This window comes from Haliotis rubra, unplaced genomic scaffold (genome assembly GCF_003918875.1).
Source record: "Haliotis rubra isolate DU_JTF1 unplaced genomic scaffold, ASM391887v1 Scf224, whole genome shotgun sequence".
Classification (NCBI taxonomy): Eukaryota; Metazoa; Mollusca; class Gastropoda; order Lepetellida; family Haliotidae; genus Haliotis; species Haliotis rubra.
This window is the reverse complement of record NW_025766270.1, coordinates 1,187,583-1,214,896: the sequence shown is the minus strand read 5'-3', so window position 1 is coordinate 1,214,896 and position 27,314 is coordinate 1,187,583. Positions and strand designations below refer to the sequence as shown.

General features: G+C 43.1%; 1 protein-coding gene across 1 annotated transcript in view; it reads right to left on the bottom strand.

Annotated features, from left to right (window-relative positions):
* The window catches only part of LOC124277587 (dynein heavy chain domain-containing protein 1-like), a 208,656-nt gene that overhangs the window by 96,989 nt on the left and 84,353 nt on the right, over window positions 1-27,314 (bottom strand). The window contains 20 exon segments of the mRNA XM_046713305.1: window positions 549-694; window positions 950-1,045; window positions 1,447-1,617; window positions 2,083-2,292; window positions 2,842-2,999; window positions 3,251-3,356; window positions 3,358-3,419; window positions 4,081-4,252; window positions 11,154-11,249; window positions 11,984-12,126; window positions 12,856-12,949; window positions 13,453-13,607; window positions 13,830-13,937; window positions 15,935-15,961; window positions 16,460-16,552; window positions 17,523-17,669; window positions 18,462-18,804; window positions 19,207-19,322; window positions 19,562-19,753; window positions 20,856-21,042. Coding sequence (XP_046569261.1) covers window positions 549-694; window positions 950-1,045; window positions 1,447-1,617; window positions 2,083-2,292; window positions 2,842-2,999; window positions 3,251-3,356; window positions 3,358-3,419; window positions 4,081-4,252; window positions 11,154-11,249; window positions 11,984-12,126; window positions 12,856-12,949; window positions 13,453-13,607; window positions 13,830-13,937; window positions 15,935-15,961; window positions 16,460-16,552; window positions 17,523-17,669; window positions 18,462-18,804; window positions 19,207-19,322; window positions 19,562-19,753; window positions 20,856-21,042 — 2,822 coding nt within the window.

The following is a 27,314-nucleotide window of genomic DNA, read 5'->3' as shown; positions in this document are numbered from 1 at the left end:
GTCTGTGTATCAAACCCTCACACAGGGAGAAATGTGGCTATACAATGCACATAGCAATAGTTCAGCCATTCTTCGGGTTGAAATAATATCATTATCAAGTATTGGGAAGACAGCCAGTTCTTTGATGAGAACCTTTTAATCTACCTGACTGTCCTAAACATTACTGACTGACTGAGTTTGGTTTTACACCGCTTTTGCAATATTCCAGCAACATCACGGCAGGGTCCTAAACATTAAGACTTGAGGAACCAAATTTCCGTTATTGTCTTACGGGTGTTCCTTGGCAATAGGCAAATTAATATGAAAGTGTCAAGGCTTATTTCCCTGAAAAGAGTTTTCACTAAATTTATAAATTTCTACAAAACTGGTTGGATCCTAAATCAAACAAGACATGAACTGGTCTGAACAGTCTAAAGGTCTGAATGCCATCAGAACAAACTTGTCAGCATGTTTTCCTTTCAGTGATTACCAAATTGCAACTGGAAGGAAAATGAAAACACAGTATGTCTGATATGGCTGTATGAAAACCAGCAGGCAAAGTTACTCACTCTTGTTTTTTCCTGAAGAGCAGGCAGAGGGCATTGATGACAAACTTGATGACTTCAGGTGGTTCCCGATAACTCTTGAGTTCATCAATGTCGTTTTTGCTGAGGGCACACAGGGCTGCTTGGGCTGCCTGGTAACTGGGGTTCACCTACAGCAAACAGATCAGCAGACATCAGTAAATACATCACCACAGAGCAAACCTCGAGTACTTCAACATGTCAGAAGCAAACAAATGTGTAATGCCTCAAAGAAAATTGACTACATTAAAACATGACAGATTATTTTGATACCAGTTAAATAAGTTTTTCTGCAACCTTTTTAAAATTTGACTTTACAAAAGGCATGGAAATGGCCCTCCTTCTCCAAGTTCCTCAGTTGTCCTTCAGAGTGAAATGGAACTGACCTTGTCGAACTCTGTCTGGGCGGATCTCCTCATGGTCTCCAGCGGACCCTGCAGCGACATGATCTCCTCCTCCTGCTCCTTGCACTTGTCCAGGGACTGCAACAATGTCAAGGTCAGAAAGTCAACGAGCGAACACATTGTGTTAGAGATTGTAAAGTTACAACTGACATTGACTCATTGCAGCCATAACATCTCAGATCGCATGTACTGTATATTCGGTAATAGAAGTCATAGAATTTATGAGAATATGTTTGTACTCCCTGTCCAACCAATCTTTATGTACTCTCCACCCACCTGCATGTACCCTCAAACCACCTGCATGTACCGTTCACACACCTGCATGTACTCTCATCCAGTATCAACCCTTCACCACCCTCCACACACCTGTATGTACTCGCCACATGCCTGTATGTACCCCCGCCGCCATATAGCTGGAATATTGTGGAGTGTGGCCTAAAACTAAACTCACTCACTCACTGTATGTACCCTCCACACACCTGTATGTATTCCTCCTTCTGCTGTTCCACCTGCTCCACCAACTGCCGGATGGTCTCCATGGACAACTTGTGTTGTGGTGTGAGGTCTGAGACCTCCCGCTTGTACTCTGCGATGCTGCCGAATGCCTCATCTATCTTCCCCAGAGCCTTCTCATATTTCACAATATTCACCTGAAACACACCACTTGGTTGAGGGCAATATCTCAACATCACATAAATATCTGAATATTCAAACAACAAAAGGCCTGATAGTCATCATCTAAGGACAAATGTCTACTCTTGTTCTCGGTATTCTTATCTCTCTGGGTAGCTTCACTCTGGGTGTTCATTTTGTTTACCAGTTGCTCAAAACAGCATCACAAGGGCGGATTTCTGTAGTGTGTAGAACAGGCAGAATATTGTTTAGATATCGCTTTTCTTTTTGAAGGGGTTAAACAATTTAGGGGGACATCAAGTGAATAATTGATTGTTTGATGTAAAATCCTGAAGCTTAATAACTCATTTAAACTCTAAACCTATCCATACATCCAATATCAAATGGTTGGTGCCTCAGAAAATTTACATCCAGGCAATGAAAAATGAAAATGTACAATCAAAACACGAGTCTAGACAAACATGATGTACAAAAAGGCTTACCCGCTCTCGTTTGACAACATAAGCTGCAACAACCTTGAAGAGATGAACAAACTCCATGAAGGTGAGCGGCGTGTAGAACCTGAGTGGCTCCCTCTGGTGACAGAAGTGTCTTTCCACTGCTGACTTGGCAGAGAGGTGGATGTAGGCCATAGCGTTACTGGCCATTGTAATCTGTTCCTCTCGTCGGGCTGGGTTCCAGGGGATGACGATCTGAAGGGAGATATGTTCTTACACTGCCATTTACTTTATCATAGTGTTTTCTTCTTCAAAAAAGTCATGGCTTATTTGTTTTCATTTGTTCAGTTTCTTCATTCATCATGAGTTCAAAGGATTGAAAATCTTAATAATGGTTATTTGTAACTTCCTACCATCAGGCACAAAGAACAGCAAGAGGGAAGAGTTGGGAAACCACACTGAACAAACTTAACACAGACCTATGACACTCAGTTACATCATTTCTACATAGCTAATCTTTATATTGTAGACTGTCAAGGTCAATGACTATCACAAAGACAAAGACTACAAGATCAATGAGTACTAGAAGGTCAATGAATATCACAGGGTCACTGACTAACACAAAGTCAATGACAGACAAGGTCAATGACTAACACAAGGTCACTGACTATCTCAAGGTCAGTGACTAAGACAAGGTCAGTGAGTATCAGAAGGTCAATGACAGACAAGGTCAAAGAGAGTCAAGGTCAATGACAGACAAGGTCACTGATTAAGACAAGGTCAGTGACTTAGCCAAAGAGTTACCTTTGACTTCTCATCCTCCAGCCAAGAGCGGGCGACGGTGGAGAAGGCTTGGTAGGACCAGGGGAGGAAGAGGTCGATACTGACACAATGCTTCAGGAGCCCTGGGTATGTGTTCACCTTCTCATGTAGGGAGTGGAAGTCAGTGGAGTAGCTGTTCCCTGGAGGAAAGGACGAGATCATATCAAAGCATCATCTTGGATATTAATCCTGTTAAGGACAGTGGATGATTTTAATGGGGGGGTCACCCATTTTGTCCTGGGGAGGTAGAGGGGGTCAGCAATTTTGTACATGAAAAGATTAAATATTTGACTTTGTACATGACATGCAGGGCGGATCACTTACTTTGTACATAAATTTTAGGGGGTTTTCATTCACAATGTACACGCTTCTCCATAAAAATCATCATTACCCTTGTAGTTGAGACAGACAATGATGTGTAGATTTTGTTTGATCCTCTTGATGTAGCGATCAAAAGCCTGCTCAATCTTGTCCACCCTCTTGGTCTGGACACCCCCCTGGCATCATCTGACTGACTATCTTCTGAACCTCAGCTTCTGAGTACAGTCCAGGAGATGTTCCTGGAACACACGCTTCAGTCAGTCAGGCTGGTATAACAGCTATAACATTAGGCAATCAGGCAATCAGGCAATCAGGCAATCAGGCACATTAAAGACTTTGTTGGATATAGAGCAAAAATACCTTGCCATCACAAAGTATTATGAAAAGTACCCAAAGCCCCTTCGCTAACATACCTTCATATAGAAAGTGACATCAGTTTCTTACAAAACAATCAACTACACAGCTATTCTAGGGTTACATGTCGTTTTTATCAGACTCAAAACAGTCTACAGGTAGCAAAAGCACTGTAAGTCCCCATGGTCCCTACTGTGGTGATCTACCTCAGCTGTTGGTGACCCAAGAGCCTGTTTATATATTGCATTGCATTCAATAGTAAAACAGTTTTAGATTTACATGCAAGTTTTAAACACCATCTGTGATACTCTAGTCCTTTGATGACTGATGTTTTAACAACTTGTATTTATTATGTATGCAACAATTTTCTCGTCAATATACGGCTGAAATATTGCCAAGATGACTTTAAATTTCAACTCACACACACTCAAAACAGGCTGAAATTTTGTAAGTGAACGGTGGCACATCATACACAGGAGACAAACACACTCAGGATGAATGACAATGTTTAGAGACAGGAACACCTCCTGACGCAGTCCCCCCCACCTTCTGCCATAAGGGTGCTGATGTCCTGGAGGCAGGATGTGCCCAGGTCCTCGTGGATCAGCAGCACTGCTGGTTTCCCCGTCACCCCGGCAAGCTGGCATGAGCGTTTGATGTGTTCCCTCACGATGGTCAGGTTGTAGCTCCGGTCTGTCTGGGGCTTCGGTTCATAGACCTGAGGGAACACATGATGATGTTCAACACATGTCTGACAGCACTGGCTTTGCCGAACTATCTCCCACTACTGCAGGAACATTTCAAAACCTGAATTGACACTAGCAAACTTTTAGTGCTAAGACAAAATGTATGTTTTCTGGGAGTTACCATCGGTAACCAGGGAAATCAGTTGTCCCAGAAATTGTGGTGGCGAGTGAGAGAACAGTCACAAGGATTCTGACTTGGTCAGAGAACCAAGGGGTTTAAAAAGTTGTCTGGAAGGTCAAACGAATATTCAATTTAGAACAGCCTTGAAAATGTAATTTTTCAAGTAAAATTTATATTTTTATACTTATCCTGAACCAGGATCTTTTGCTTATCTCCCTTTTCTTTTCGAATGGTAGTGGAACAATTTAAATCCCTTGAAGTTCCCGAAGCGGACGTAAAAATACACTCACCTACGAGTTACCTCCCTTTTGCCCTTTCCCGCGCAAACAGTCATGTGACCAGTCTTACTTGTCACTCTCTCCTGATTTTCTGTCCATGCACTTGGATCTGCTGTGAAATCTCAAGTGTTTCCAGAAGGGAGGTTGGGAGGGCTTCTCGTCATGAGTCAGGATAAGTATAAAAATATAAATTTTACTTGAAAAATTACATATTTTTTCTTATCCTGGCTCATGATCTTTTGCTTATAGAATCCGACGGATTGGTGGTGGGTCAAGCCACTTCCTGGATTCATCAGCTGTCCTTAGATACATCCTGTATCCCCCACATGGGAACTGCGAAACGGCATTTCTGTGATCCTATTCTTCCAACTTCCGTTATAACTCGGGGGGACCACTTTCTTGTCTTACTTCAGTCTCAGACAAGTTGAATCATGTTGATTCATGTGGCTACAGATAAACTAGTATCTTCTTATTACTAGATATCTTATAACAACCCATAGATTATGATAAGATCTTTATCATAAATGAGTTGTGACCCCTTCACGTACAGGTAAGATCTTTACCTGTACAGGATCTTTTATCACTCATGCTAGCCTGTCCTAGACTGTGCGCATGCACTTTCAAACTAATACTTTTCTTTAGTAAAAGTTATCAACAAGTCAACGTGATAAAGGGTGAGATTTTCCATCGCAGCGCCTTTGAGGAACCGTTAGTTGCTGTGCTACGAGAGGCCAAAATTGATGAATGCCTGAGAGGTCTTCAGTCTCGGAGGTAGTGGTTGGCAAACACCGTGTCCGACTTCCAAAAGCAGCCCTCCATAATTGCTGATATAGAGCAATTTCCATGCAGAGCTAGTGTTGATGCCAGTGCTCTGACTTCATGTGGGTTGGAAGCTCTAGGAGGTTCTTGTCCTGCTGCTTTATAGGCTCTCAATATGACGGCTCTCATCCAGAATGATATCGTTGTTCTTGAGACTTCTGCTGATGTCTCTGTGGATAATGGGATGAACAGGCGCTTGAATTTTCGTCTCCTTATCTTAGTCTTTTGAAGATATATTTTCAGGGCTCTGACCGGACACAAGGATAAGTCCTCTATATCCTCTGGTCCAAGGATTGTAGATAGAGCTGGTACGTGGAACTGTCTATCTGGCTGACCAGGTAGTTGGTTCTTGGCAATGAAGTCCCATCTAAGTCCTAGATGAACTGCAGCATGTTGCCCCGTGTCGAAATCTGGTTCGACCAAAGTCCAGCGCAAGTATCTCTGATATTCAAGCTGCCATGGCTAGCACAAGCAGGAACAGAGTCTTCTGTGTCAGCAGCTCGAGTGTAGTCTGGTCTAGAGGTTCGTAGGCATCACTCGTAAGATGACGTAGAATTACATTCAGATCCCAGGCCAGAGCTCTGAACTTCTTTTGCTGGTCCTCCAGTTTAAAAGATCTCAGCAGAGCAAGTAATTTTGGTACTTTTGTCAACTTGATGCCTGTTTTCATGGTAATCACTGTACTAATGGCGGCAAGGTATGTAGATAATGTCAAACCTTTCAGATGTCTGGTATGTCTAAGATGACACAGGTATTCCGCCACTTGAGGATGAGTAGCTTTCATCGCAATGAAGCCTTTCCGCATTGCATAAGTCTCAAACTTCAGCCATTTGTCATCATACAGGTTACGAGTAGATCTGCGTAACGCTAGCGTTACTGCCTTGGCTGCCCTGGTGGAGTATCCTCTTTTCTTCAAACATGTTTTGATACGGTCCACACGTGTAGCTGGAACGCTCTCACTTGGTGTGCGGATGTATGAGTAGGTTCGGCCAATCTGGTAACTTGATTGTTGGACTTCCGAGATCTTCTATTAGGTCTAGGAACCATACTGTCGCTGGCCAGTATGGAGCGACCAAGGTCAGATGTAGCGCCTGTGTCTGTTTGATCTTCAACAGTACTTCTGGTAGTAATATCGGGCGTGGAAACGCGTAAGCGTTTAGTCCTTCCCAAGATATGCTCAGTGCATTTGTTGCCCAGGCTTGAGGATCTGGAACTGGTGAGACAAACATCTGTAGTTGTTTGTTGAACCTCGTGGCAAATAGGTCTATGCAAGGGGATCCTATTTCCCTTATGATGAGCCGGAACGCTTCTGGATGGAGCATCCATTCCATAGGTGACGGGTGCAGTGGTTGGGCGAGAGCATCTGCAAGTACATTCTTGGCTCCGGGTATGTGACACGCCTTTATCCAGATGTTTGCTTCCTCCATGATGTCAAACAACTGGAATGTGAGCTGTAGCAGGCTTTGAAACCTTGTGGATCCTTGCCGATTTATGGAGAATGCCACTGTAGAGTTGTCCGTGTGGACCATCAGCATTTTGTTGTTCAGCAAGCTCGACCATAGTTGTAAGGCGTTGATCACAACTTTCTCCAGCAGACTGATGTGAAGATGCTGCTCTATTTTGGACCACCTTCCTGATGCAACTTGATTGTTGAGATGCGCACCCCAGCCTTGTATCAAAGCGTCTGCGTAGAGATGTGTGTCGAAGGCCGGCTCTTGTCAATAAGTCCCTCCGCAAACGTTCGACCTGTGCATGCACCACAGTAGTTACCTCTTGAGGTTGTCTGGTAGCAAGATAGGGTCGACGCTGTCTTGATGTTTTGCCAGGAACCGTTGCAGCGGTCTTAGTTGTAACCCTTCCTGTGTGAGTCAAGTCCTGCGCCGAGGAGAACTTGCCATGATCGTAGTGTTAACGGAGAGATGATTGCTAGTGGAATCATGGCTTGTATCTTGACCCAACAATCTTCTGGGACGACAATACGATTCTGTGTTGTGATGAACCTTATCCCCAGAAACTGCAGATCTTGTTTTGGTTCCAACTCTGACTTCATAAGGTTCACCAGCCATCCTAGTTGAGTGAGCATCTTGATCGTGAAGTTCAGTTGTAGTCTGAGTAGACTGGCATCTTGGTGAACCTGAATTCCGTTGTCCAAGTAGAAGGCATTGCGTAGACCTCGATGATGTAGATATGTGACAATAGGCTTGGTTACACGTGTGAATAGCCATGGAGCCAAAGATATTCCAAACGGCAGGACGTTCCATTGGAAGTGCTGCCCTCTGAATAGAATCATAGATACTTTCTTGATTCCGGATGTATGGGGATGTGTAGGTACGCATCCTGCAGGTCTATGCTGGCCATGTAATCTGCTGGACGGACGAGTAGTCTGAGTTGAGATAGGTGGATCATTCTGAACCTGTCTGGTTTCAGTAGATAGTCTTTGTTGAATTTGCGCATGTTGTCAATCAGTCTGAACTTCTCCTTGGAGTTCTTCTTGGGTACTAGAAAAATTGGGGAGTAGAAGCCTGGAGTGAGATGATGCTGATCTATTATCTCTACTGCCTCCTTCATAAGTAGTGAGTTGATTGCTTCTTGTAGTCTGTCTGTCTGCTCCTCTGCATAGTCGAAGACCATCGGGCTGAGGGTTAGCAGAGATGTGGTCTTGAGTTGTACTCTGTATCCTTCTCGTAGTACTTGGGAGATGTAGTCGTCCTCTAGTATTCCCCAATTTTTCCAGTACCTTTGTAGACGTCCACCCACTGTCGATGGTTTTACAGGAACGGCTGGGGGTGGAAGACTCCTGTCGATCCGAACCCTGATATCAACGTCTAGTTCCTCTGGATCCTCTGGGAATGCGGCCTCTCCCTGAGTTTCCTCTGTAATTTCCGGATGGGCGAAGAAAAGATCCTTTGCCGCCTCTGAAGCTGGGGTACTTCTTCTCCTTTGCCTTCTGTATGCCGGAATATTTGGACTTGCTGTTATACTTTTGTGAAGTATGACGGATGATGTTGGCCAGAGTATCTATGGATTTTATCATCATAACTTCTCTAGAGTTGTGCGTAGCTTCCTTAGCTGCATCCTCTATTTGTCCTCCAAAGATAGTAGGCGCCTCCCATGGAGCTCTCAGTAGCGGTTGGGTGAATCTATCACTCCATGAACATGATGCAAGTAGCCCTTGTCTGTGTAGTAAAGTGAGACCTGCAGATATAGATGCCAGATGGTCCGATAAAAAGTATTGGTCCTTCTTCTGAGTTATGAGCACCGAATATATCATTCTATCCTCTTCCGAACTTGAGTTCTGGAATTTATTGATCAATGCTTCATTGATAGATCTGGATCTGGCCAACCCGAAGAATGATCTCCTTGTAGCAGTATCAAGTTGAGATAACTTTTTATCTCCTACTTTATACATCTTGTTCCGGGAGTCGTTGACTAAATTTATGTTATCATCCCATTCAGGCACCTTTGTAAATGGATCCATATGATGTAAGGGGAATCTCTTCACATTAAATGATGGCAGATGCTGACTCTGGTGCTTGGATGCTTTAGCGAAAGCTGTGCGAAGGTTAGAGGGTACCCTGGATACAGGTTCAATCGGAGGGATAGTGACGGAGTCACAGTCGTCATTACGCATCATATAAGTGTAGACTTCATCTTTATCCTTAGAAGGAGACTCCAAGTTCAACCCATTGGCAATCCAAGCTGTAACCTCTGCGTCTGGGAAGACGAAGTCCGCTTGCTCATCCAGTATCTCCTGATTATTAGAGCTAGACCTCCGCGTATCATCCATCTGCGAACCTGTATCCCTTCTTGCACCTTCATCATCATTCCTCCCCCTACGAACGTCTATCTTGAGAGTCCTCTTCGCGAACCTCTATGTGTAGATTCATCTCTTCGCGAACCTCTGTGATGTGAGCTTTCTCTTCGCGAAAGTCTGTCGCTAGATGTATCCCTTCACGAACTTCTGTGATGTGAGCCTTCTCTTCGCGAACCTCTGTCTCGTGATGAGTGACTTCGCGAACGTCTGTGAGAGATATGAGATCTCGATCCAGAGCGGCTAGGTGTAGGAGATGGATCCTACAATGTTCTCGAACGTTGAGGGTTCGCAGATGTAGAATGATGAGTGGGCATCTCATGTCTTCTATCCTCCTCCAAGATGACAGAGTCGTCCGACTGTGGAGACCTTCGCAAAGGTGTATGTTAGCCAACATAGTCTTGAGACGTAGTTCTCTTAGGAGTAGGTTCGCGCAGGTCGGTAGGTTCGCACAGGTCAGTAGGTTTGCACATGGTGTCGGTAGTTGAGAGGCTTCGCCGAGCCTTCGTTTCTTCCTTGAACCTGCATTCCATCATGGCCATCATCTGGTTGGTGAATTGTGTCATAAATTCACCCAGGTCAAAGTTCTGCGTTGATTGAAGCTGCTGCGGTGTAGAAGAAGCGTTCGCTAACGCTGATGAGTTCTGCGCCTCGACTTCACTGTGTTGAGAAGTTGGTGATAGTTCGTCAAACAGCTGGCCTGCTGTGACATATGCAGGAGACGATCTAGTAGTCGTAGAAGTCGATTGAGTCGCTGATCTCGTAAGCACTTCGGGTAGAAGTAACGGGGGGTCATCAAAAACGTCTACTTCATGTGGAGGTAATATCTCTTCATTGAAGGATTTCTGATGCGTTGACTTACTAGCCCGCATAGATTTACCCTCCGATCTGGTAACAGATGCTTTCTTCTGCGTTGTAGAAGAGGATGACGTCTTTTTCTTAGCTTGAGTCGGAGTCAACAGCATTGTAGCCGATCTCTTCTTAGCCCCCGTACCAGCAGACTGCCCCTGCAACGTACTCAACATAACACCAGTATTATGAATTTCAGCAGTAGCAAGCAACATATGGTTTGCAGGCTGATCTCCTGTTTTATCAGCCGTGACTGGAGATGACTTCCTCACCCGATCCATGGCACGTCTATAGATATAAGACAAATTTTGATTAAATTGTAGATTTGATAAATCAACACAATAAGTACAGAGCAAGCTGGAAGAACATGGTTTTATGCACGAAGGGCATTGGGGGTGAGGATCAGCCACAGATAACCTGTGCAGGCAAACACTGCAAGATTTCATGAAATGTAAACAAAGTTACATGACGATGAAATTATGACACAAATACAAATAATTTTTACATATAATACAAAGTAGTTATTGCCAAATCCATACACAACGTAATTTTGAAGAATAGGACCTAAATAAAAAGGATATAATGCTGTATATGGGACTCCAGTGCTCGCCCAACCATCCACTTGGGCAAAAAGGGAGAGAGTGACAAGTAAGGCTGGTCACATGACTGTTTGCGCAGGAAAGGACAAAAGGGAGGTAACTCGTGGGTGAGTGTATTTTTACGTCCGCTTCGGGAACGTCAAGGAATTCAAGTGTTCCATTCGAAAAGAAAAGGGAGATACTCAAAAGATCATGAGTCACGATAAGAAAAAATGATTGTCTACTAAATCAGACACATACAATGTACAAACAAATATACATGCAATACACCAGTACCAGTTTTATCTATCTGGTCTCTAAAGTGAAATCCTGATGGTAACACTTTCATGTGACATCATTAAGGGTTATATGTTCAGATGAACTAATTTGTATGTGGTGTAGTTAGTGGAAAAATACCTTGCAGTGTGCGATGTAGGCAGCCAGTCTGGCCAGCGTGGCTCTCCCCGTACAGTAACTCATGCCCAACAGCAGACCGTGGCCACCAGGATGGGCCTGAAAGTACATCAGTATGGGATGTATGAAGACACTCGGTTCAGTTTAACTCCGTAATTAGGCCACTGGCCCATGTTACAAGTACAAGAAAATGATGTTGACAATACTTGACCACCAATGGTTTTGTTGGTGCTGTAGCAGAGTTGGAAAAATATGTCCAAGGCAAGACAGTTTAAAACATGCAGATTTTGTGACATGAATAATAATGACATTGTACATGATGAATGATTTTCACAGAAATATTTAGGCAATATTAAACATCTTAAATTCTCTTAAAATGGACATTCAAATGTAAAATATTTCCTGCCTTGGTACAATACATACAGAACACAACCTTTCTAAGACAGGTACGTTCTACTATCTACCTTCTTTAATCATTGATCCATGATGTTTACATCTAAATTTACACAAGCTTTTTTCTACTGAGAGTGAGTGATTATTATTTCAGGCCCCAATCAGCAATATTCCAACAAGTACTATAGATTTATTCTGTTATAATGGAAGGAGACATCCAATAAAGTTGTCACATTCTCTGTATGACATCATCCCATATGAACAATCCCCATCATAGTCGGACAACCACCCATGCCTTGCTGTCAGAGACATCATCCTAATCCAGTGTCATGGATAGATGCTCATGCTATTGATCACTGATTTACCTGCCCTCGACCTGATTATCAAAAGGCCACCATGCAACATTATACTCTCTAGGCTAACACTACGAATGCACTGACCAGTATGCGGCTGAGTCTGGCCGCATGGTTGACGGCCTCTGTGAAGAACACCACTTCTAGTCTCTGCCACGTCCCTGTGTTGTACTCTCCCAGACAGGAGGCCAGTGCTTCTCTCAGACCCTCCTCGGTGCTCTCCATGTACCCTGAACACATACACACCATCTAGTGAGAAACAATTCTTGTGGATAACCTTGACATTGAAAAATTCAAGAAATATCCACACACCATGAGCACCATAGAATCATTGGGCTTCAGAAAATTTCTCTCTTACAAGCAGTTTTATGGGGTCAGTTGAATTACAAAACCTTTTCCACAGTCAGGGGACTGCGGACCTGTACAAGTAAACATCAGACAAATTGTTCCAGACACAGGGGAATGTGGGCTTGAATATGTAAAACTTTCATCATAACACTAACAATATTGGTCTAAGTACTCGTAACTCCCAAATGTTAACAGACTTGTAACAGTAGTAGAGTTAAGGTTGTTTTGTAGAACCACAGCCGAGTTGTGTAACATAAGTGTTCAACAGTGACATACCTGTGACCAGTTAACCTTTTCTGTTTTTCAGTCAGATTCAGGTTAGAATTGATCCCAGACTAATGGGCACAGGTGGTCAAGCTCGCTGCCTTGGTTGACAAATGTCATCATATCCCAATTGCATAGATCGATGCTCATGATATGATAATCATTGGATTGTCTGGTCCAGACTGAATTATTTAAAGACTGCCGCCATAAAGCTGGAATATTTGCTGAGTGCGGTGTAAAACTAAAATCACTCACTCACTGTTCTTTAGGGTTTTTTTGCTTTTAATTTTTACTGAATCAAAACCTAAACTGACAATGTTGTAGGGAATAGTGCTGGAGTGATGTACCTTTCTCTACAGGCTGTCCCTGAGCTTCAGTGTGACACGACATGAAGAACTTGCTGAAGATGAAGTCGGTCACGTTGCTGCAGCCACCCTTTATCTGAAACAAATCACATGACACTACAGGAATGGAATTTCTTCTTACTTGTATTACTCTCAACGGTGCACAAATTAAATAGTGCTAATTTTACTGACCTCTCTCAAATTTCTCAATTCAGTTTTTAACACATGATTATATATGAACCTTGGATACCATGTCAGGAACTGACTGATGTTTTACAGCATTAGACCATCTTCAAACTACCAGACATATTAAATATTTACACAATCTAGTTTAAGTCCCATTACTGCAGTAGAAGAATGAAAACAACCTGCTGTGATAATTACACCCAGGCTTTAAGTTGGCAGGGTCATTAATAGGCATTAATGCTCATTAAACTGTCCACAAAAACTTGTTGTTTAAGTTGTTGTTTATGTAAATATGAATGAATAGTGATAGTTCTTCAATTAAACATCATGTTGGCAATCAAACAACAAAAGGCTTTAAAATGACTTAAAGGAAACTGGCAAGAATTGCCAAATGTCCAGCCCTACAACACTCACCTCATCTAGGGACATGAGAGCACCATAGAACGCTTCATATTCCTTGTCTGCAATGAGCCCTGCTTTAAAGGTGACCCCTCGCTTGGTGGCACCCGTCCGAGAGCCCTGCCTCCTGAGACTGGGGGTGCGAGTTGTGCGGCCACCTGTCACGCTGCCTGCATTGGGTAATGAAGTACTAGGAGATTGTATCTTAGTTCCAAATCACTTAAACATAGGGATGGTTTCAGGCCAAGATTACATTCCATCGTCTAAATCTATCGCTGTCACCCACAAATCAGGAACAGTGTGAATATCTGATGGTACAGGCAACCAGAGAACATGCAATGTGAACAAAATTAGTGGTGAACAACGATTGAGTGTGTGACAGTGCAACCTACCAACACTGGACCTTCCTGAAGTCAGGGGACCCGAGGGATCACTGGTTGCATCCTGCTGGGGTGCAGGGCCATCTGGGTGCTCGTGATCCGGGGTCATCTTACCCAGTTCTGTGACAAACAAGGCGGGTGCAAAACGCAACATTATAGTGAGGCAAACCCACATCACAGGAGGCTGAACCAGACATGCGGGTTGTATTTTTGCAGACAACTGTTTTCATTATGACTAGATGTTTGTCTTTATTACTGACAGACAGCTGTCTTTATTAGACAGTTGTCATTACTATTACCACATGGTTGTGTCGAAATCATTGCTAGATAGTGTTTTTTACTGCTAGATTGTCTTTAGTGGTGCTATACAAATGTCTATGTTATTGCTTGATTGTAGTCTTTGGTATGGTTCACTGTGGTCAATTTTATTGCTAGAAAGTTGTGTCTATTTTATGGCTAGAGAGTTGTGTCCATGTTATTGCTAGACAGTTGTATCTATTTTATTGCTAGGAAGTTGTATCTATTCGATTGCTAGACTGTGGTGTCCATGTTATTGCTAGAAAGTTGTATCTATTCTATTGCTAGACTGCTGTGTCCATTTTATTGCTAGAAACTTGTATCTATTTTATTGCTAGACTGTTGTGTCCATGTTATTGCTAGAAAGTTGTATCTATTTTATTGCTAGACTGTTGTGTCTATTTTATTGCTAGAAAATTGTATCTATTCTATTGCTAGACTGTTGTGTCTATTTTATTGCTAGAAAATTGTATCTATTCCATTGCTAGACTGTTGTGTCCATGTTATTTCTAGAAAGTTGTATCTATTTTATTGCTAGACTGTTGTGTCCATGTTATTGCTAGAAAATTGTATCTATTCTATTGCTAGACTGTTGTGTCCATGTTATTTCTAGAAAATTGTATCTATTCTATTGCTAGACTGTTGTGTCTATTTTATTGCTAGAAACTTGTATCTATTTTATTGCTAGACTGTTGTGTCCATGTTATTTCTAGAAAGTTGTATCTATTTTATTGCTAGACTGTTGTGTCCATGTTATTGTTAGAAAGTTGTATCTAATCTATTGCTAGATTGTTGTGTCTATTTTATTGCTAGAAAATTGTATCTATTCTATTGCTAGACTGCTGTATCTATTTAATTGCTAGAGTGAGGTATCTATTTTATTGCTAGAAAGTTGTGTCCATGTTATTGCTAGAAAGTTTTTCCCATGTTATTGCTAGAACGTTTTGCCCATGTTATTGCTAGAAAGTTTTTCCCATGTTATTGCTAGAACGTTTTGTCCATGTTATTGCTAGAAAGTTTTGTCCATGTTATTGCTAGAATGTTTTGTCCATGTTATTGCTAGAAAGTTTTGTCCATGTTATTGCTAGAAAGTTTTGCCCATGTTATTGCTAGAAAGTTTTGTCCATGTTATTGCTAGAAAGTTTTGCCCATGTTATTGCTAGATTGATGTCTTTACTACTAGATGGACTTAACTGCTGCCAGACAGTGAACTATGTTATTACAAAACAGTTGCCTTTATTGCTTGACTGTCATCTTTACTATTACCTAAATTACCTGATCCTTGTAACATGTTAAACGGATAAACCTATCCACAGCAACTCTCAGTAGTCTGTCTAAATGTGATGTCCAGATGTGAGAAGTCTCCATGTAATGTGAGCTCACAGAGCGAGTGGTTTCAACAAGGTTAGTAGATGCAACACAAGTGTGATATAAATGATGGATGTTGTTCTCCACACAATCTTTCAGCATGTTATAGCCTCATGTCATATTCAACAGTTGACCACAGCAAGCTACAATGCTGCAATGATGGTTAAACTGCGGGACTGTTTGATTAATAAGAAATATCCATAACAACACAAGACGAACCCCAAGACCATGATAAACAACTGATCTATAAGGAAACAGATACATCACCAGAAGAGGAAGCACTCACAAGAGGAAGCAACAGTGACAACTAAACTTCACTTTGTCTAAAAACTAAAAGTCTGCTGTTCAGGATTCTACAGCTCAGGGCTATACCAGAGAAGTAGTGTGTGACACAGTTCACACAGTTTACACAGTAGGTAGGCAGTGAGTGAGTGAGTCTATCCACTACTCACCTCGAGGCTGTTGCTGCTTGTCCCGTGCTGTGGGCAAGTCAGGGGGTTAGATATTGTTGCATGCAGTTAATAATGTCTACAGTGATATATATCAGATCAGTGCTGGGTGTCTCATGCTATGTTGTGGGATCTCTATCATATGTTCTGTTCCTGTTATTCAGGTATTGATCTCGGGATAATGCCATAATCCATCAATATGTATCTAATGAATTATGACATACAAACATAAAGGTGCCTTGAAAATATTTTCAAAACAGCATTTCTATACATCTGTTTTTCACTTCATTCTGGGGTGACTCATTCTCATATGAAACAAATATATCAGCCTGTTTTGGATTTTACACTCTGGTCTTCAGAAATCTACACCTGGAAGTAACTGGTGCGATTTTTACAATGTTGGACATGAATGCACAGTCTCTATGATTCCAAGGGTCAAATGTGTGTTTGAGTTAGTGGTGAGGCTGGATACACAGTGTTAATGGTACATGCTGAGATACATAATGTCACATGTTATTGATCACGTACCTGATGTGAAGGACGACTCTCGGCTGGCCCGTCGCTGGGCTGCTGTCAGTCTCAGCCCTGGAACTTTGCCCTTGGACATGAGTTCCCCAACTTCTGTACGGAACAAACAGTTACAGTTAGGATGGTACAGATGCAGCAGCACTGCTGGAACTCCGGAGGCTGTGTGTCACCAGACTTGTCTACCTGTGAAAGAGGGACTGCTGCCACCCTTCACTAGGTGATCTTATGGCTAACAATACCACATCTCCTGCGACTTAACCAGACACCACATACCATATGCACCAGCCACAAAATGTCCGAGTCTGGTGCTGTGAAACAAAACTGAGATCATCTGATCGGAATGCAGAAGCCTTGTCCACAAAGTGGGTGATTGAGTGAGTATGGTTTTACACCGCTTTTAGCAATATTCCAGCAATTTCACGGCAGGGGACACCAGAAATGGGCTTCACACATTGTACCCATGTGGGGAACTGAACCCGGGTCTTCGGCGTGACAAGTGAATGCTTTAACCACTAGGCTGCCCCACTGCCCCTTATCCACAAAAAAGTTAACTGGCAAGCTAACAAGGTAAATATGTCATCTGTGGGGTGATACCAGACTGTGGTACACATATATATGGTCTCCTCTTTAACATAAACAATTACATCCATAGCATCACTCCAAGCAAAGGGAAACTGGTCTGGAAAGTTTGCTCAAATGTGAAATTGAGACATTGTTTCTGTTTGAAATTAATAACTTGTATATTCACATTACATGGGGTGTCTCATCAGATTTGACATCATCTGACATCAGATTTTGTTCAAAATATATTACTGTTCACCCAGCAGCCAGTGGGTACCAGGACTGTAATACTCCACAAGGAGCTGAAACTGACATTGGAGAGCACAATGGATTCATTGAACAAGGAAATAATGGTGAAGTGCTTTTGAGTAATCACATTGTTGTTGCTGCTGTTGTTGTTGTTGTTAATACTCTAGCAGTCAAAGAGTTGCTTGAAGGACTAGTTAGGAGTGCCAGTTGACCTCGGCCTGGTGCCATCTCATCAACACTCATGTACACTGACCTGATGGAGTGCCATTTGTGCTGGTCTCATCTGACACCTCCGACTCTTCTGTGCTGTCTTCGGTGTTGTCAGAGTCATCTGTCACCTCATCGTGCTCGGCGCTACCATGGTCAACATCACCTGCTGTCTCTGTCTCAGTGGCCTCCCCTACAACAAGGTCGTGGAATCTACCAGTGATATTACTGTGTGTGTATAGACATATCTCAAAAAACAAGCACATGCACTTATCAGTGGCCTCTGAATCTCCGGTGATATTACTGTGTGTGTATATACATGAAAACAAGCACATGCACTTATAGTGGCTCTGTCTCAGTGGCCTCCCCTACAACAAGGTCGTGGAATCTACCAGTGATATTACTGTGTGTGTATATACATGAAAACAAGCACATGCACTTATAGTGGCTCTGTCTCAGTGGCCTCCCCTACAACAAGGTCGTGGAATCTACCAGTGATATTACTGTGTGTGTATATACATGAAAACATGCACATGCACTTATAGTGGCTCTGTCTCAGTGGACTCCCCTACAACACGGTCGTGGAATCTACCAGTGATATTACTGTGTGTGTATAGACATAAAAACAAGCACATGCACTTATAGTGGCACATCTCTGTGAGTAGGATCTCTGAATGTCCCTCTAGAGTTTCACTGTTTGTCCGACTCACTTTGGTCAATCTTGCTCCCTCCTGTGAAGACTTAGTCAACAAAATCATTGAGGATTATTGACTGGACATTGAATATCACAAGGTCATATTTGGTGTGGGGCATTGATCTCTGCAATTGGGATACGATGACATGTGTCAACCAAGTCACCACCGGATCCCGATTATGACAAGCATGGGTTACTGAAGACCAACTCTAACCCAGATCTTCACAGGTAAACACATTTGTTGTTTAACACTGTACAGCTCTATAAGATGTATCTACACATTCATCTTACCCCCATCTGTGTGAGTTTGTGTTGTCTCAAGTTCTGTTGTGACATCCATGGATGTGTCCCGGGCAGAAGAGTTGGTCTGGCTAGTGGAGTCCGTCTGAGGGGAGTCAGACGACTGACCTTGACCTTGGTATCCACGTGAGGGCGACTCTGAGGCTGACTGCTGCTGCACCTGACTACCGAGGCTCATGCTGGTCATTGATATCCCATCATCCCCGGTGTTTTCAACACCCATCACCTTATCCCCAGACTCGTCATCATAGGGGTCAAGGTCATCATCAATGTCGGAAGGAGTACCAGGTGGAGGTGTGCAATGTGGACCTTGTTTTGTGGGAGTAGACCGACCCTGGAGTATTCAATGTTCAAACTATTACAACAATTACTACTACCACCACTACAGAAATGAACATACTTTAGTACTGTCTTCTAGTTTCAAACACCTTCACTTCGATTATGATAGTTTTAAATTAACAAACCTGGAACTAACCAAATTCAACATAACTAAAGATGCTCATTACATTTCTATACAGTTTTAGAGTGTAAGGAATTAAATGCCGTTTTAGGTCACAGTCAGCCATATTCCAGCCATAACACAGCAAACTTTATATAACTAAGTCTGGATGAAACATTTGACAGAATATTGTGAGCATAGATCAGTGCCATTGGGTATCTGACATATAATCATCCCAGTCACAGATCAATAGAGTCCTGGAAGGCTATTCAACAGTCACCAAACTATGGCACTTACAAACTGAGACTGTGTTTCCTCTGTGATGGCAGCCATCTCAGTGGCAGGGTCCTCCCGGGGGCTACAGAAGTGCTTCACCACCACCTCCTCCAGGGTCCTGGAGAACCACAGCTGGTCTGCTCACACACACAACATCACATTACTAGGTTGGGTATTGGTAAGACATGTCTTCATTGTCCATGTTCACTCCTTAGTTTCATGAAGCGATTTTCCTTAAAATAGTGTTTGTCACAAACAGATGTTAGCAACATAACAAAGAATGGGTCAATAAGTGTTCTTTCCTTCAATGGAATCTTGTTTTAAAGCCTGTGTTTGTGACCCAAATAAATAAGTGATACATCTGACTACAACCTACCGTCTGTAGATATAAGTCGGTCAGAGAATGTGCGACAACATTCATGACACCAGAGCTGTGCGATGACCTTCATCATGGGGGCAGCAGGGGGGACAATCTGTTCCCCCCGGCCACTGGCAAGGCTGTTCTGGCTGATCGTGTTGAACTGGGTGGAATCAAGTGATGTCTGCCGACCAGCAGCTGTCTTCAACTCTGAAACCATCACATTATCAAATGTATTTCATTATTTGTGACATTAACTGAGATCTTCTAGAAATGAGCTGTGGATCCGGAGGAAACAGTTACAAGGATGTTGTCTGTGATTCCACTCCCTACTGAGGATGTGACATGCTACACAGATACACTCTATGTTCTCTGGGTCAAGGTCAACATGTTACATTGATACACACTGTGTTCTCTGGGTCAACGTCAACATGTTACATTGATACACACTGTGTTCTCTGGGTCAAGGTCAACATTTTACATTGATACACTCTATGTTCTCTGGGTCAAGGTCAACATGCTACAATGTTACACATTATGTTCTCTGGGTCAAGGTCAACATGTTACAATGTTACACACTATGTTCTCTGGGTCAAGGTCCACATGTTACATTGATACACACTGTGTTCTCTGGGTCATGGTCAACATGTTACAATGTTACTCATTATGTTCTCTGGGTCAAGGTCGATATGTTACATTGATAGACACTACGTTCTCTGGGTCAAGGTCAACATGTTACATTGATACCCTTTATGTTCTCTGGGTCAAGGTCAACATGCTACAATGTTACACATTATGTTCTCTGGGTCAAGGTCCATATGTTACAATGATTGACACTGCGTTCTCTGGGTCAAGGTCAACATGTTACATTGATACCCTTTATGTTCTCTGGGTCAAGGTCAACATGCTACAATGTTACACATTATGTTCTCTGGGTCAAGGTCAACATGTTACAATGTTACACACTATGTTCTCTGGGTCAAGGTCAACATGTTACAATGTTACACACTATGTTCTCTGGGTCAAGGTCCACATGTTACAATGATAGACTTTATTTTCTCTGGGTCAAGGTCAACATGTTACATTGTTACACACTATGTTCTCTGGGTCAAGGTCAACATGTTCCATTGTAAACACTATGTTCTCTGGGTCAAGGTCCACATGTTACATTGTAAACACTATGTTCTCTGGGTCAAGGTCAACATGTTACATTGTTACACTCTATGTTCTCTGGGTCACAGTTAACAAGTTACATTGTTACACACTATGTTTTTTTCGGTAGTGGTTGAGAAGGTACTTTATAAAAACCTACTGCTTTCTTCCTTATCCTTTTTCTTGGTTCGAAGTTTCCTGATCCGTGACCGGGGTGACATAAGCATGATGCCCTGCACGACGCGTGAGATGTCATGAAGAGAGAACACATAGTGGGCATGTGCAGGAGTTGGGCGCAGCTTGTCTCGCACTGACTGGTACAGCTCCAGCAGACCAACGACCATTGCCTGGGGAAGGTCAGATAATCTTATTACATGCACAGTGTCTATTGCAAGCAGTCTTTACAAGAACGCCATCAAACTATAGTCAAGACAAGGGATATATGGACACACTCTTACTGTTGCAGTGGATCAGAAGTGGTATCCAACCTACAATGCTTTTCAGTTTGCTTCATCCTCCTAAAAATGTAAGTTTTCAAGTAAAATTGATATTTTTATACTTATCCTGACTCATGATGTTCGGATTGACGCAGACCTTTCACTGCAGGAGCAAGTCAACAAAATATGCAAATCATGTTATTTTCATCTTAAAGCCATAGGAAACATCAGGAAGTACATCACAGCGGAATGTGCCCACATCCTAGTCAGATGTCTAGTGCTATCCAGACTAGACTACTGCAATGGACTGTTGATCGGCCTCAGCAAACACAATATCTCAAGACTACAGAAAGTACAGAATACAGCTGCAAGAATTATTTCTCTGAAGACTAAATCAGATCACATCTCTCCTGTTCTCAAATCCTTACATTGGTTGCCTATTCAACAGAGAATCAACTTCAAACTTCTCTGCATCACTTTCAGCTGTCTCCACAATCAAGCTCCAGAATATCTCACTGAACTCATCACAGAATACATTCCATCAAGATCACTCCGGTCCCAGAATCAGCACCTACTACAAGTTCCCAAATTCCACCTAGTTTCGTATGGGAAAAGGGCTTTCTCCTATGTTGCACCAACTCTTTGGAACTCTTTACCTTTAGAAATCAAATTATGTGAATCTCTCTCAACCTTCAAGTCAAAAGTTAAAACTCACCTGTTTCAAAGTGTCTATGACTGACTCTTTTACTCAATTCTTTTCGGCGCATTGAGCATTCATAAGTGTGTGGACATTTGCGCTTTATAAGTGACATTATTATTATTATTATTATTATCTTTTGCTTATCTCCCTTTTCTTTTTGAATGGTAGTGGAAACACTTGAATCCCTTGAAGTTCCCGTAGCGGACGTAAAAATACACTCACCCACGAGTTACCTCCCTTTTCCCGCATAAACAGTCATGTGACAAGCCTTACTTGTCACTCTCTCCTGTTTTTGTCTGCCCAAGCACTTGGATCTGCTGTGCAATCCGAAGTGTTTCCAGCGGGGAGGTTGGGAGGGCTTGACCTCATGAGTCATGATAAGTATAAAAATATAAATTTTACTAGAAAAATTACATATTTTTTCTTATCCTGACTCATGATCTTTTGCTTATAGAATCCGACGGATTGGTGGTGGGTTAGGCCACTTCCTGGATTCATCAGCTGTCCTTAGATACGTCCTGTATCCCCCACATGGGAACTGCGTAGCAGCATTTCCGTGATTCTATTCTTCCAACTTCCGTTATAACTCAGGGGGACCACTTTCTTGTCTTACTTCAGTCTCAGACAAGTTGAATCATCTTGATTCATGTGGCTTCAGATAACCTAGTATCTTCTTATTACTAGATATCTTATAAAACCCATAGATTATGATAAAATCTTTATCATAAATGAGTTGCGACCCCTTCACGTACAGGTAAGATCTTTACCTGTACAGGATCTTTAATCACTCATGCTAGCCTGTCCTAGACTGTGCGCATGGACTTTCAAACTAATACTTTTCTTTAGTAAAAGTTATCAACAAGTCAACATGATAAAGGGTGAGATTTTCCATCTCAGCGCCTTTGTTGAGCTGTTAGTAGCTGTGCTACAATGAGAGGCCCAAATTGGTGAATGCCTGAGACGACTTCAGTGGCTATGTCTCGGAGGTAGTGGTTGGCAAACACTGTGTCCAAAACACTGTGTCTTCCAAAAGCAGCCCTCCATAATTGCAGATATAGAGCAATTTCCATGCAGAGCTAATGTTGATGCCAATGCTCTGACTTCGTGTGGGTTGGAAGCTCTTGGAGGTTCTAGTCCTGCTGCTTTATAGGCTCTCAATATGACGGCTCTCATCCAGAACGATATGGTCGTTCTTGAGACTTCTGCTGATGTCTCTGTTGATAATGGGATGAATAGGCACTTGAATTTTCGTCTCCTTGTCTTAGTCTTTGAAGATATATCTTCAGGGCTCTGACCAGACACAAGGATAGGTCCTCTATATCCTCTGGTCCGAGGATTGTAGATAGCGCTGGTACGTGGAACTGTCTATCTGGCTGACGAGGTAGTTGGTTCTTGGCAATGAAGTCCCATCTAAAGTCCTAGATGAACTGCAGCATGTTGCCCTCTGTCGAATCTGGTTCGACCAAAGTCCAGCGCATGTATATCCGATATTCGAGCTGCCGTGGCTAGCACAAGCAGGAACAGAGTCTTCTGTGTCAGCAGCTCGAGGGTAGTCTGGTCTAGAGGTTCGTAGGCATCACTCGTAAGATGACGTAGAATTACATTCAAATCCCAGGCCGGACTCTGAACTTCTTTTGCTGGTCCTCCAGTTTAAAAGATCTCAGCAGAGCAAGTAATTCTGGTACTTTCGTCAACTTGATGCCTGTTTTCATGGTAATCACTGTACTGATGGCAGCGAGGTATGTAGATAATGTCGAACCTTTCAGATGTCTGGTCTGTGACACAGATGACACAGGTATTCCACCATTTGAGGATGAGTAGCTTTCATCGCAATGAAGTCTTTCCGTCTTGCATAAGTCTCAAACTTCAGCCACTTGTCATCATACATGTTATGAGTAGATCTGCATAACGCTAGCGTTACTGCCTTTGCTGCCCTGGTGGAGTATCCTCTTTTCTTCAAACATGTTTTGATATGGTCCACACATGTAGCTGGAACGTTGTCGGGTTCCCGTGGACTTGCTTGGTGTGCGGATGTATGAGTAGGTTTGGCCAATCTGGTAACTTGATTGTTGGACTTCCAAGATCTTCTATTAGGTCTAGGAACCATACTCTCACTGGCCAGTATGGCGCAACCAAGGTCAGTTGTAGCGCCTGTGTCTGTTTGATCTTCAACAGTACTATCAGTGGTGGAAACACATAAGCGTTTAGTCCTTCCCATGATATGTTTAGTGCATCTGTTGCCCAGGCTTGAGGATCTGGAACTGGTGAGACAAATGTCTGTAGCTGTTTGTTGAACCTCGTGGCAAACAGGTCTATGCATGGGGATCCTATTTCCCTTATGATGAGCCGAAATGCTTCTGGATGGAGTATCCATTCTGTAGGTGACGGGTGCAGTGGTTGGGAGAGAGCGTCTGCAAGCACGTTCTGGGCTCCGGGTATGTGACACGCCCTTTATCCAGATGTTTGCCTTCTCCATGATGTCAAACAACTGGAATGTGAGCTGTAGTAGGCTTGGTGATCTTGTAGATCCTTGCCGATTTATGGAGAATGCCACTGTAGAGTTGTCCGTGTGGACCATCAGCATTCTGTTGATCAGCGAGCTCGACCATAGTTGTAAGGCGTTGATCACAGCTTTCATCTCCAGCAGATTGATGTGAAGATGCTGCTCTGTTTGGACCACTTCCTTGATGCAACTTGATTGTTGAGATGTGCACCCCAACCTTGTATCGATGCGTCTACGTAGAGATGTGTGTCGAAGGCTGGCTCTTGTAAATAGGTCCCTCCGCAGACGTTCGACCTGTGGGTCCACCAAAGTAGGTACCTCTTAAGATTGTCTGGCAGCAAGATAGGGTCAGGAACCGTTGCAGCTACCTTAGTTGTAATCTTCCTGTGCGAGTCAAGTCCTGCGCCAAGGTTAGTAGACCGAGTAGACATTGTCATGTTCGTAGTGTTAACGGAGAGATGACTGCTTGTGGAATCATGGCTTGTATCTTGACCCAATGATCTTCTGGGACCACAATTTGATTCTGTGTTGTGATAATTCTTATTCCCACCAATTGAAGATCTTGTTTGATTCTAACTCCAACTTCATCAGGTTCACTAGCCATCCTAGTTGCGTGAGCAACTTAATTGTGAAGTTCAGCTGCTGTCTGAGTTGATTGGCAGTTTGAAGAACCTGTATGCCGTCGTCCAGATAACCGGCACTGCGTAGACCTCGATGCTGCAGATAGGTGCCGATAGGCTTGGTTATTCGTTGAATAATCATAGAGCCGACGATATTCCAAACAGTAGGACGTTCCATTGGAAGTGCTAACCTCTGATTGCAGTGATGATACATCATTCTTCCCCTTATATGCGCAGGCGATCTGTGTTGACATCGAAGCGTTGTCTATTTATAGCAAGCCTGGCTCAAGTGTAGCATCGCAGGGGACAGGTATTCATACCGACTTTTATCAGCGACAACTTCCAAAATAGACATCGTTTATCCTGCTGTCAAGGCTAGACATCTATTAGATTCCCATGGAGCCTGCTCTGTCAGTGGGAGGCGTTGTCTGACGTGGACCAATCAGCTTCCAGCATGACGTCACCGGTGTTGTAGCAAGTTGGCCTCCATAAAATCTAAAGCAATTAGTTGGTTGAGTAAAAGCGCACGTAATTCTACGCCGCTCATATAAACCTCTTGATTAAGGGTTGCTCCAAGTGTAAAATCTTGTTCAGTGATATAAATCACGTATTCCCATTGTGGATAATATAAGCCCACATGACAAAGGAGGCTGTTGAGACGTATGTCTGTATGGATCTTGAAGAAATATCGATGTTGAATCTAGTTGATAGGACATAAAATCCTAATCCCCACGCTGAGTGATGAGTGTTAATAATATCATCTGTACATCTGTTCAAGGATACTTGAAGGCGTTGTTAACCTTAAGCCCTTTACAAAGGTCGCCTTGAGGTGTTCAAGTACTTGAGATATCGGCTTCATAGGTGATATCATCTTGGAGACATCAGCGAATATGCAGTACGTCTCTGTTGGGTTGGAGTGAGTGAGTGAACGACAATATCCGCAGGCCATCTGCTACCCGGTATAAGACCTCAGCATCCGTGTAGATGAAGTGATTCCTTTCATCAAGTAGGTTGTCGTCCGAAACTGAACCTATACAGGTATAAGGTTTGTGCAGGTTGTAGAGTTGTGCAGGCTGTAACTGTAGAGATCGCACATGTAGATCTTTTTGTTAAGTTTTAAACTCTGACAAAACCATCTGTTTTCATCATTGCTTCGCTTTATTCAGCCGTATGGTAATAGAGTCGACGTCAACATTCTGCCTGTTGATGTAAGGGTTTGTTAACCCTAGGGTTCGCGAACCCTGTAGATGTCTGCATTGCTGTTATCTGCCTGTACATCTGAGAGTTCTCGAACCTTGTAGATGTCTGTAGCTTTCTCAAAGCTGTGCGTAGGTTAGAAGGCACCTTGGATATAGGTTCAATCGGAGGAATAGTCACCCAGTCAAAGTCGTCATTACGCATCTTATAAGTGTAGACTTCATCTATATCCTTAGAAGGAGACTCCAAGTTCAAACCATTGGCTATCCAATCTGTAACCTCTGAGTCCGGGAAGACGAAGTCTGGTTATTGATCAGTTATCTCCTGATCGGTAGAGCTATGCCTCCGCGAATCATCTTTCTGTGAACCTGTATCCCTTCTCGAACCTCCATCATAATTTCGCGAACTGAAGATTCCTCCCTTCGCAAACGCCTATCTTGAGAGTCCTCTCTTCGCGAACCTCTATCTGTAGATTCATCTCTTCACGAACCTCTGTGATGTGAGCTTTCCCTTCGCAAACGTCTGTCGCTAGATGTATCCCTTCGCGAACTTCTATGATGTGAGCCTTCTCTTCGCGAACCTCTTAATCGTGATGAGTGACTTCGCAAACCTCTGTGAGGGATATAAGATCTCGATCCAGAGCGGTTAGGTGTAGGAGATGGATCCTTCGATGTTCTCGAACGCTGAGGGTTCGCAGATGTAGAATGATGAGTAGGCATCTCATGTCTTCTATCCTCCTCCAAGATGACAGAGTCGTCCGACTGTGGAGACCTTCGCAAAGGTGTATGTTCGTCAACGTAGTTTTGAGACGTAGTTCTCTGAGGAGTGGGTTTTCGCGCAGGTCAGTAGGTTTGCGCAGGTCTGTAGGTTTGGACACGATGTCAGTAGATGAGTGGCTGCGCCGAGCCTTCGCTTCTTCCTACGTTCCATCATGGCCATCATCTGGTTGGTGAATTGTGTCATAATTTCACCCGGATCAAGTTCTGCGTTGATTGAAGCTGCTGCGGTGTAGAAGAAGCGTTCGCGAACGCTGATGAGTTGTGTGCCTCGACTTTACTCCAGATTGAGTCGCCGATCTCATAGGTACTTCGGGTAGGTACTACGGAGGATACTTCATGCGGAGGTAATAACTCTTCATTGAAGGATTTCGGATGTGTTGACT